This window comes from Elephas maximus, chromosome 19 (assembly GCF_024166365.1).
Source record: "Elephas maximus indicus isolate mEleMax1 chromosome 19, mEleMax1 primary haplotype, whole genome shotgun sequence".
NCBI lineage: Eukaryota > Metazoa > Chordata > Mammalia > Proboscidea > Elephantidae > Elephas > Elephas maximus.
In genome coordinates this window covers 19,808,580-19,820,453 of record NC_064837.1, presented here as the reverse complement: position 1 = coordinate 19,820,453, position 11,874 = coordinate 19,808,580, and the positions used below count along the sequence as shown (strand labels likewise).

The 11,874-nt window shown below is 55.3% G+C and overlaps 1 protein-coding gene across 1 annotated transcript in view; it reads right to left on the bottom strand.

The window, feature by feature from the left end:
* Positions 1–1,060: 1,060 nt before the first annotated feature.
* RTN4RL1 (reticulon 4 receptor like 1) overlaps positions 1,061–11,874 on the bottom strand; it is a 90,009-nt gene continuing 79,195 nt past the window's right edge. The window contains exon 2 of the mRNA XM_049860431.1: positions 1,061–4,153. Within this exon, the coding sequence (XP_049716388.1) occupies positions 2,829–4,153 (1,325 nt within the window). The 3' untranslated portion in view covers positions 1,061–2,828. The remainder of the gene's footprint in view (positions 4,154–11,874) is intronic.

The window sequence follows — 11,874 nt, the reverse complement described above, 5'->3', positions numbered from 1 at the left end:
CTTGCTCTGATGTTCTGAGGAATGGTGTCATCCTGCTGTGTAGCACGTGAGCTGCTGAGTGACAGGTGATGTCATCCACAAGAGGGCTGCCTTTATTCCCTCTACCTCTTGGAGGAGAGAGCTACTAAAAATACACCTGGTGTCCTGGGCCCCACCACCTTGCCTAAAAGCAACCGGCAGCCAGAGACTGTGCTGTGCTTGACAGAAGTGGATCATTTACAAAACACGAGCATTTCTTGTCCTGACATTTCACTTTCATATTACAGGACTTACTAAGTCTTTTTTAAAAAATTTTTTAATAAAGTGCTTATACTCTTGATTTTCCCACTGAGGGCCTTGCTGTCTAAAGCTGGAAATGAAATCAACAACATAACAGCCTCCGCGGGCTCTAAGGGACACCCAGGCCCCTGGAACTGGCCTGGGAGAGAGCAGGTAAGCCGTCGGGGAGCAACCGCAGGCCGAAGGGTATTTGTTCTGCCGTCACCAAGCTCCCTTTAGTGGAAGTTACAAGCCCTGTAGCCAGGAGGATTTGTCCTCCAGAAAGCACAGCCCTCCTCTCTCTATCTCATGAGCTCTTGTCTTTCTCCAGAGCCAGAAAGGCAGGTGTGGTCTCCAGACCCCCATCCACCCCTGCTGGGGTTTCCCAGGGGTTTCCAGGAGCTGGCTGCTCCCTTCCAGCCACCCCCCAGCCCCCTGAGGATCACTGGCTCAGCAGCTGCTGCCGAGCTTCTGGGAACAGGCCAGGAACAATCCAGAACCAGCCTGCTCCAGGGAGAGGCTCAGAGGTGGTGCCGACCCAGCGCAGCTAGTGTGGGAAGTGAATCATGTCCCGTGCGGGCGAGGGAGAGCCATGAACAGAGAACAAGTGTGGCGTGTGTGTGTTCGCGTGCGTGTGTCCCTGTGAGTCAGCGGGCCCCTGCCCCATACGGCTCCTCCCGCCAACAAACGTGCTGTGTTCTCGAAGCTGTGCCCGGCCAGTCCCGCCCACCCTGCAAAACGCCCAGGATCTGCCACCCCTTCAGGAATGCGGGGTTAGGAAATGAAAAACAGTGTTCGTGTCCAAGAGAATTTTTTTTTATTATTATTATTTTTCTCTCTTAATTGGATTCAGCGTTTCTCGCTCCTCACACAAATGCTCTCTGGTGGGGAATTTGGGTTTGTGCAAAGTGCGGAGACTGTGCCCACAGGGTACAGCAGGGCTGATTTTGACTGGAGCCCCCCCTCCCTTGGCCGGGTTTGCCTGCTCCACTCCCTGACCCACTCCTGGCCCCTGAGTCTGGCCCCCTAAGCTCTGCCCCTCCCCAGGCATTTCCAGAAGGGCTGGTGGGCTGGGGTCTCTGTCATGCGGAAGTGCCTGAGATGGTTCTTGAAGTGCCCTCTTCGGTCCTTTTCTGCCAAGGCCGCCTGGTGCTTTTCTTCCTGCCACCCTACACAGGGCCCTCGATGGGACGCCCATCAAAGAGCCTCAAGGAAAAATCCAGCAGCTGAGCCATGCTGGAAACCTGGGCTCCTGTCCAGAGTCTTTCTGGACTCCCCGGACCGTGGCTGGCGAAATGCTACGCTGACGACATGGTCCATCCCATTGGACTAACACTGTGGAACGCTGCCTCGCCTGCCGGCTTAAAACACCAAAAGCCCCTTCCTTCCCCTTCTCAGTCCAGCCCATCCCCAGGGCTCTGGCTCCCTAATATCCACCAAGCTGCTTCTTGCTTCTCACCCTGACACCAATAGTGACTACAGTCAGGGTGATGGGGCGCGCCAGGGTGACAGACAAGCCTGTGTTGCATATAAAAAAACAAGGTGATGCTCTAAATGTCTAAGAATATTGGTCCCCTGATGTGACTCCTGCTGCCTTCCCTTCTCCCTGGCCCTCCCCACTGACAGCTTCTCCAGGCCCCTGGCAAGACCAGGGCCCGTGGGGGCTATAGTCACCAGGTTAGGACTCTAGACGAAAATTCTATAACTCTTTTTTCTTGCTAGAAATCACCAATACAATCCTTAGTTCAGCAGATATAGTTTTCCATATAGTTTATAAACATATAAGACATACAGTTTGGTAACGGAGTGGGGGCGAGGGAACTTGTGCATTTGTGTATATATATATGTAGAGAGAGTGTGTGTATATATAAGTGGACATAAGTATAAACTGCACCTTCTGTGGGAACCTCCCTGCACCTGATGACGTTCTAAATTTCAGCCTCTGATGACCTTTCCTTTGGTAATTCGTTCTTGGACCCCAGCCGTTGGGCCTGGAGCTGCCAGGGTTGCCTGAGACATCAGGAATGAGAGGCGTTACCCCAGAGGGAGACACGGAAGGTGGCATATGGTTAGACCCCGGGCAGGTTGGCTAAATGGCCCCAGGTCAGAGCCAAGATGCCACCCACTCACATGCTCCTAGACTGCTGGTTGCCCAGCCTCTTGAGTGAACCTCCGTCATTTTTCTGAGTCCTGCTTCCTCCAGGAACAGTGGGGGCCCTTCAGGGCTCCCCAAAGGATCAGGAGTCCACAGAGCCCAGCTCTCATGGGGGGCAACGGTCCCATCGTAGCAAACGAAGGATTAACTTTTCGTGCCTTTTACTGCCTTGCTAGAGTGGACACTGTCCATGGGTGCTTGGTCGGGGCTGGCTGGGATAGCTGAGTGATGTATGCTAATCCCCTCCCACCTGGGACGGTACACTTTGGGTTTATAATCCACCGAGCAGGGCCCAGGCAGCAGCCAAAGCCTCCACCAGCCTTTTCCTGAAACCCATCAGATCCTCCATTTTTTTAAAAAAAAAGAAGAAAAGGATTTCTGTTCCTTGGTGGACAGGTGCTAGTGCCCTGGGTCCTCAGCGAAGAGTGACCGCCAGCCCCAGTATCCAGGCCAGGAGCGAGGCTCCCAGGGACGTGGCTGAGGAGGCCTGCTGCACCCCACTGGGGGCACGGATGGGGGTCCTGCGGGCACACTTGCCCTTCCTCTTCGGCCGTGTGGTGGGCATCGTGCCAAAGCTGAACTTGTGCTGGTAGTCCGGGGCGTAGTCCTGCAGCTCATGGGCCTGCTTCCCGGTGTCCACCTTCGAGATCTGGTTGCGATTCCTGTGGCTGGTGCAGTTCTTTCCTGGCTTCCTGTAGCCCGGCCGGGAGCCAGGCAGATGGCCGTGTGGGTGCCCCTTGTCCCTGCCGGGGCCGTGCGGCAGGTGGTGCTCCTTGCGGGCAGCCCTGTCGGTGGTAGTGAGCGTGTGCGACTTGATCTGGTGTGGGGACGCTGGCCTCGTGCAGTTCCGGAAGTCCTCGGCCCTCAGCAGCTTCAGGTCCTGGCCGTGCCACACCTCGGGGGACATGCAGGGGACAGCGGAGCTGGAACCTCGGAACCTCCGCAGCCATTCCCACAGGGATCTCGCCCGGCAGCCGCAGTCCCAGGGGTTCCCGTTGAGGCGGAGGAATTCCAGGGCCTCCAGGGGTGCCAGGCAGTCGCCCTGCAGCTCGGAGAGGCTATTGTTGAAGAGAAAGAGGGTGGTCAGCCTGCGGAGGTCATGGAAAGCCTTGTGGTGCACCCACTGCAGCTGGTTCTCATGCAGCAGCAGGCGGTCCAGGTTCACCAGGCCCCGGAAGGTGTCCTGGCCCAGGCTCCACAGCTTGTTGCCGTGGAGGAACAGGTGGCTGAGGTTGACCAGGTCCACAAAGATGTCATCCTGGAGGTACTCAATGTGGTTGTCCTGCAGATAGAGGTACTGCAGACTGTGCAGGCCACCAAAGATGCCCGCCGGCAGGGCACTGAGCCCACACTTGTAGAGGTAGAGGGCGTGAAGCTTCACCAGGCCCTGGAAGGTCTCAGGCGCCAGCATCCGCAGCTGACGGTTATCACCAAGGTCCAGCTCCTCCAGGTGCACGAAGCCCTCAAAGGTGTTGGGGTCGATGAAGGTGATGTTGTTGGAGTAGATCCACAGGGTGACCATGGCGGGGCTGAAGTGGCCCTGCTGGAGAAGGGTGATGCGGTTGTTCTGCAGGAAGACGCGCTCACTGTCTTCCGGGATGCCCTCGGGGATGGCAGCAAAGTTGTGCGCCTGACAGCTGACTGTCATGGGTGACGGGTAACACACGCAGTCCCGTGGGCAGCCACCGCCCAAGGGCAACTCCCCGGCCAGCAGCAGCAGCAGCAGCTCCACACAGCATCCTGGTGGAAAGAGAGAACACAGCCAGGTCAGGGGCTGCTTGGGGAAGTCAGGGGTCAGACGAAGTGTGGAATAGAGACTGGTACATGACCCTCCTGGGCCAACTGGGGCTTTGTCCTTGTCTTTGTTGCTCTCAGAGGTGCCCTGAGTGCTGGGGCCCTGATTAGAAGAAGGGAGGTGTCCAGGCCCAGGCCAGCACCCAATCTGGGACTAGATACCTCCCTCCATTCCCTGGTACCCAGCTGTTAAAAAGAAAAAAAAAAAAAAAACCCATTGCTGTAAAGTTGATTCCAACTCATGGCGACCCCCATGTGTGTCAGACTAGAACTGCTCCATAGGGTTTTCTTGGCTGCAATTTTTATGAAAAGGAGCCCTGGTGGCCCCAATGGTTAAACACTTGGCTGCAAACTGAAAGGCTGGCAGTTTGAACCCACCCAGCAGCTCCATGAAGAAAGACCCAGCAATCTGCTTCCATAAAGATTACAACCAAGAAAACCCTATGGGTTCTGCATTCTAGAGAGGTAAGTAGCGTATGGGGTCTTAAAAGCTTGTAAGCAGCCATCTAAGATACAACTATTGGTCCCTACTCATCAGGAGCAAAAGAGAAGGAAACCAAAGTCTCAGAGAAGAAACTAGTCTACAGGGCTAATAGCCTACATGAGCCACGGCCTCATCTACCCTGAGACCAGAAGAACTAGATAGTGCCCAGCTACCACTACCAACCATTCTGATCAGGACCATTCTGATCATGGACAATGAAAGAATAGGAAAAAAATGTGGAACAGAACTCAAATTCTTAAAAAGTCCAGACTTACTAGAACAGTCGAGACTAGAGGACTTCCTGAGACGATTGCCCTGAGATACTCTTTGAACTTTGAACCAAAACTATCCCCTGAGGTCACCTTTTAGCGAAATAACAGATTGGCACACAAAATAAAGGCTATTACTCATGAGGAAACCCTGGTGGCGTAGTGGTTAAGTGCTATAGCTGCTAACCAAAGGGTCGGCAGTTTGAATTCGCCAGGTGCTCCTTGGAAACTCTATGGGGCAGTTCTACTCTGTCCTATAGGGTCACTATGAGTCGGAATCGACTCGAAGGCAATGAGTGTGGGTATTACTCATGAGTATGGTGCTCCATTAAAAACGTACCTGTATGAGACCAAAAGGTCAACAATTACTCTAAAGCAAAAATGAGAAGAAAAGGGGGCAGGGAAACTAGAGCACTAGAAACAGAACAACCCAAATGGAATTAAAGAGAATGCTGACTCATTGTAAAAAATGTAACTAATGTCACTGGACAACTTGTGTAGAGATTATCAAATAGAAACCTAATTTGCTGTGTAATCTTTCACTTAAAACACAATAAAAAAGTGTTTAAAAAAAAAAAGAAAAACAACCATGTGGGCAGTTCTACTCTGTCACATGGGGTCACTCTGAGTCAGAATTGGAATCGACTCAACAACACCCAACAACAAGAATCTTTAAGGAAGATCTTCAGGACTTTCTTCCACATTGCCAATGGTTCAAATCGGAACATTTAGATTAGTAGTTGAGTGCAAAGAAAGTGTGGGCGAAGGTCCTGAGCGCACCCATACCTCCTTAGCCCTGCCCCCAAATCCCTTAGCTCTGCCCCACACCTGCTGAGCTCCACTCCCTCAGACCTTATCAGCCTGTCCAGGGTGGCAGGTCCCAACCCATGGACAGTCAGCCAGGCAGGCTCCGTTTCATGTCCCAGCTCTGCCACTTACTTGCTATTATCTGCGTTAAGAGACAGTGGTGTAGACTCTTGGTCTAAGAAAGTCAATGTCATATGGAGTCCTGAGCAGCGTTTTTATTTAAATTATTCCCAGTCAACAAGCGAAGCATGCACGAGACCAAAATTCTCTAGAGAGAAGTCTCATTGATAGTGTCTTCCATGTCTTCAAATAAGCAACATCCCCCCGTGCCTCAGTTTCCTCATTTCTAAAATACAGATAGAATACAGCTCCCCCTCACAGAGCTGTCCTGAGAATAAAATAAGAGGACACTTGACCACAAAGCACTACGGGTGGCACCAGGGTTACCCCCCTTTCCAGCCCACCTTCTGCCCCCTCCTCTCTACCCGCCTTGCTGGAGCTCCCAGGCTGTGCCTGCAAACCAGGCCTTGCCTTGCAACAGTCCAGAGCATTTCCTCTGTAGCTTCCCTCTAATTGAGCATTAATTAGCCATTCGTTAATGGATCCTTAAAATAATTTATTTTCAGATGTGTCCAGCCTGTGGTCGGATAATAGCCACGCGCTTATTAACGGAGCAGCCTCATTATGGACAATCGTCATTACCTGCCTTTTTCCAGGGTTGCAGCTGCCCCAGGCAGCCCAGCAGGCGCGACAGTGGCGGGGGGGCTGGCTCCAGGCCTGCAGACCCCCCCACCACGCCTTCTCTTCCAGCCTGGCCAGTGGGCCTCTTGGGAGAGCCAGGGCGCCTGGGGCAGCTCACCTGATCCTTCCTGCTGCCAGCTATACTCGGAGCACACAGGACAGAGCACGTAGGATGAGAGAAGCAAGGCCGTCAGGTCACTCTGGGGCCAGCCCCACGCTCAGCCTCGCAGCAGACTCCAGTCTGTACAGCCAGGCTTCCAGGCCTGCCACTGCCCCAGCCACCAGCCCAGGCTCCCAGCTGAGCAGACTTTGCCACCACTGCCACCCCCTCGTTCCTGCCAGCAACGGCGTCGTAAATAAGTGACAGCTCCCAGCTGTTGGGAGTTATAGGCTCCCAGAGAGTGGCAGCTGCTCCCAGTCCCCCTGTAATCACCCAGCTCCGACCGAACGTTTGCAACACATAAAAATCATCGCATATAATTTGGTTTTTGCATAATTGGGTTTGGTTGTGATTTCAGAGCAATTATGACCTTGGTGGTGGTGGTGTCAGTGGCAGCGCAGCTTCAAGGATCCTTTCTGGGCCAGGCCAGGCTCTGTGTGGCCTCAATAGTGGCTTTAGTCACCCCAGCCGCTGGGCAGCTTGCAGGCCGGGCCTAAGGCTGATGCCTCCCTCAGCCTCAGTTTCCTCTTCTGTTACTTGAGTAGATGATGTCTATGCCAGCTCTCCCCAGGTGGAAGCTTGGGCCTCTCCTCCAGCCCCCCGCTGCCCACCTCAGGCTGGCAGGGGGAGGCAGGAATGTGAGGGGGTAAGAGCCTGGGCCCCAAACCCAGCGGACTGTCTGGAAACCTGCTCACTGCCTTCAGCTACCAGCCTCCAACACAGGGCCTGGAGGAGGGCCCAGCCCACACTGGCTACATCCTCCATACAGCTCGACACTCATTTCTGTCCCTACTCCTCACCTCTGCCCAGGCTGCTATCTTCCAGGAAGGCCACACCTGCAGGACTCTCTCCCAAGAGGGCCTTCCCTTCCTGCCACTCTTGAGAGCCCAGGAGGTCACCCAGGACAAGGGGCTTCAGTGTTCACTGTGCTCCACCCCACAGCTCAGACTGAAGGGGGCAGGGACTCAGCCACACAACCTTGGCTCACAGACACGCAGTGGGTGCCACACCAGACCCCCCCACCCCTGGGGGCCCTGCAAGGACAAAGGCATTTCGTTTCCTGAAGTCCAGCAGTGGGAGAGACACTTGTTGTTGAGGGGGTGTGGGTGAGCCGTGGCAGGCTCAGCACTAATGCCACCTGACATTTGTACAGCTTATTGGAGTTTACAAAGTGCTTTTGCTCTCAAGCCTCAGATTGTCAGAGCCACCCTGAGTGGTAGGTGTGTGGAGTTGTCCTGCCCCCAACCCAGGGTGGGACAGATAGTCCTCCTCCCACTCCTATGTGGCTCTGTCTCTGTAAGTCCGCAGGAATGGGGTTCTCTGAAAAGGCCCCACAAGAAGCCATACCGCTCAGACAGATAGTGGGTGCCCCTGAGGGTGTGGTGCACAGGAGAAACCAGGCACAGACCCTGGTTTAGGCGAAAAAGCCAGACTGCCCCACAATCTACGTGTGGGCTTGGAAGCCGACACGTGAACGGTGGCAGGTGGCAGGGGTCAGATAGCAGGGACAGGGTGATAGCGGGACCCCTGCTCTGAGAGGGGTGCAGAAGGAGGCAGGGGTCCCTGGCAACACTCGGCAAAGGGATTGGCCTACCTTCCTTGTCATGCCAAGAAAGAGCATGCTGTTTGTTATATCAGGGTCTAGGGGTTGGGGTGGAGCAAGACCACAGGGCATGGCGTGGGCCAGTCACTTCCCTCCACTGCCCATCTTGGAATGTAGGCTGCTGGGGTTGAGTCCCAGAGAAGCCGCTCTGCATTCTCAGTCCTGCCCAGATGCCAAAGGACCCATGCCAGAGAAGCTGCCCTCGAAATACCCCTGCCCCCTCTCACTCTGACTCAGGGCAACTCTGACTCATGGCGACCCCATGCGTGCCAGAGTAGAACTGTGCTCCATAGGGTTTTCAATAGCTGATTTTTCAGAAGTAGATCAACAAGGCTTTCAAGGCACCTCAAACCTCCAACCTTTTGGTTAACAGCTGAGCTCGTTAACCAATGACGCCTCCATCCTGGAAGCTGGTCCCATCTCTAAGGTCCTGGACCAGGTATCCCAGCCAACCCTGGCCACCTCTGGCACCCCCAGCCCAAGCTAGTGGGTGCCCCAGCCCTGGATCGCTGCCCTGCCAGGTTCCTTCCCAGCGAGGCTGGCCCTGTGTTGCCGGGCTCCTCCCACACCCACGCTGTGCGGGCCCATGGGAGCCCCAAGCCCGCTGATTGCCTGATTAATGCACTAACAATGTGGCGGCTGTTTTTGCTGTGCATTTTAAGATTGCAAATTAGCAGGGATCCAAGTCTCCATGGTGGAGCCTCACACCCCCTCCCACCAGCCTCCTCAGCCCCCTCCTGGGTAGGGGTGGGGGCTGATCTGCTTGACAGACTGAAGAAAAGAAGGCTGCGCCTCAGCCTTCCTGGGGGTTCTCCTCCTTCTCGGGGGTACGCACACTGACAACTGGGCTATTCCCAAACCTCCTGGCCTCCCACACGTCTGAGCTTACCTGCATCTCCACAGCCTCATTCACTCCTTCTTCCATTCAGCACCTGCACCCAAGTCCTGGGTGTCTGAGGTGCCAGGCATGAGCCAGGAGGAGCCCTCACTGCTCACTAGCAGATGGGGGAGATCTCACAACACCAGGCTGTCAGACCAGAGGCTGGGGCTCAGAGTAAGTGCCAGGGTGGGTGGTGGGGCTCAGGGAAGGCCCTGCCCTCCCTGCTGCTCTGCTCCATGCTGCCTCCTCCATGAATCCTCTGCTCCCCTGCCCGGATTGTTCTGCTCCCTGCTCCCCCATCAGCTGTGTGATGAGAGCAATTCCCCATCTCCTGGAGTTTTTCAACTTTGAAGTGGGATAGGAAGGGCCCTTGCCTCCTGGGGTGGCCTTACAGGCCCAGTGAGGTGATGTGAGCTCAGTGCTCAGCACAGTGGCCGGCACAGACAATGCTCAGAAAGGGAGAGCTGGTATTGCTTTCATGTCGCCTTCCTGCAAATCCCAAAACTGCTGCCTGCTGGGCAGGGGCCTGTGGACCCCCCCATAAGAAAGCAAGTGGCCTGAGCATGGACAAGCACCTCATCCAGTACATCCAGCAGCCTCTCCCCTGCCAAAAGAAACCAAACCCATTGCCAGTGAGTTGATTTCAACTCGTAACAACCCTATAGGACAGAGTAGAATTGCCTCATAGGATCTCCAAGGCTGTAGTCTTTACGGAAGCAGACTGCCACATCTTTCTCCCGTGGAGCAGCTGGTGAGTTCAAACCGCCGATCTTTCAGTTAGCAGCCGAGTGTTTAATCACTGCACCACCAGGGCTCCTCAGCAGCCCCCAGATGTGCTTATTGATGGTTCCATGGGGGCCCGGACTGGTGGAATGAGTGGAAGTGTGTGCAAAGGCACTGTGGTGGGATAGCAGGTGGTGGCCCCCACCTTATCTCAGTCCCTCTTGCTCCGGCTCTGGTGGCCAAAACTTCCAAGGAGACTATACGTTTAGCGCAGCTGGCAGGGCCCCTGCTCCAGTCCCAGGCTAGAAGGCCAGTGTGGCAGGGGTCTTGCAACTTCCCCACCCTGGAAGGGAAGGGCACTAACCAAGGGGGACTTGGCATTGTCTGTGCACCCGGTTCTCTACAGAGAATCTTCACAATGACCCTGTGCAAGCGGCACCATTTCACAGAAGAGGAAACTGAGGCACACAGAGGCGAAGCAGCTCACAGAGGTCACAGTTGTGAGCAGGGTAGCGGAAGCAGGCCTCACTCAGCTGACCCTGAACCCAGGGCTCTGCCCCCAGCTCCACACTGCATGGGCCAGCAGGGCCGCCGCAGCCAGGCCCTGAAGTCTCAGGCCAATGGGCTGGCATCCCTGTGGCCCACTGGGCAGGTCCATGGGGCTCTCTGAGGCTGAGTGACCAATCAGCCATGTGGTCAATCTGCCACCCACCAGCTGCCCTCCCCCAGGGTCTGAGCTCCCCCTGACCCCCAGGCTTACCAGATGCTTCTCTTTCAGCCAATCGATGCTAACCAAATGGCTCTGCTGGGGAAGTGCTCTCTTGCAGAAAGAGGTCAGATAACGGCCTCAGGCCAGGCCGGCTGTACTCACAGGGCTGCTGGCGCCTCAGGTCACTTAGCACTGACCCTCAGGGCCGCACCCAAGCACTGGCCACTTCCTGGTGAGTGCCCCCCACCCCCAGCCTGGCCCAGCCCTGGAGATAAGGAAGCCAGCCAGGACTTCCCTCCTTGGCCCCCACTGTTGACACTTCAGGTGGTGGGCAGGGTGGCCAGTGGGCTTCTGGTCCATGGCACAGCCCAAAGTAGCGGGAAACAGCACAGGCTTTGGGACCAGAGAGGTGGGTGCAAATCCTGGCCCCCCAACTTAGCAAGCATGTCACCTCGCTTATGTGAGCTTCATTTTCCTCACCGGTAAAATGGGGACAATACTTAATGTATCAGCCTGGCCCTTTCCATCTGCAGATGCCAGAATCCCCCTGCCTCCTCCACACCCCCATCTGTTTGCCAAGAGTAGTGTGCCCAAAACCAAGCTTCTCTTCTCTCCACGCAAGCCTCCCAGCTCACGTCTTCTGTCTCAGGTGGAGGCGGCTCCTTCACGTCAGCTGCTCAGGCCAAGAACCTTGGAGTCAGGCTCCCCTCTCACACCCCACCCCCGATCCATCGGAATCCCATCGGCTCTGCCTTCAGAACTTGTCCAGAACCCAATCACTTCTCACCACCATCACCCTGGTCCAGCCTGTCAACCCTTGCCTGGACTATGGTAATAGCCTCCTAAGCGGTCCCCCTGCTCCCGCCATTGCCCCTACACTTCATTCTAACATAGTGTCAGGTGCAGCTAAGTCTAAGTCAGAACGTGTCATGCCTCTACTCAAAACTCTCTGTGACTCCCACAGACTCAGAGTCAAATCCTCCACATCCTTAACCGGGCCCAGAAGCCCCACTGATATGACCCTCCTTCATCTCCTTTCTCCTTCTCGATCACTCTCTTCCCCTCTATGCTGATCTCCTGACTTTTCCTTTTACATGCTGGGCGTCTTCTTGCCTCCAGGACTTTGCACATGCTGTTCCCTCTGCCTGGAATTCTTTTTCAGGTGTATCTGCCTGGCTCCTGTCCTCGCCTCCTTCAGATCTCTGTCCCCAGGTCACCTTCCCCGCAGGACCTTCCCTGACATCCCATTTAAATGGCCAACCCTCCCTCTCGGCAGGCACTACCTTCCCTG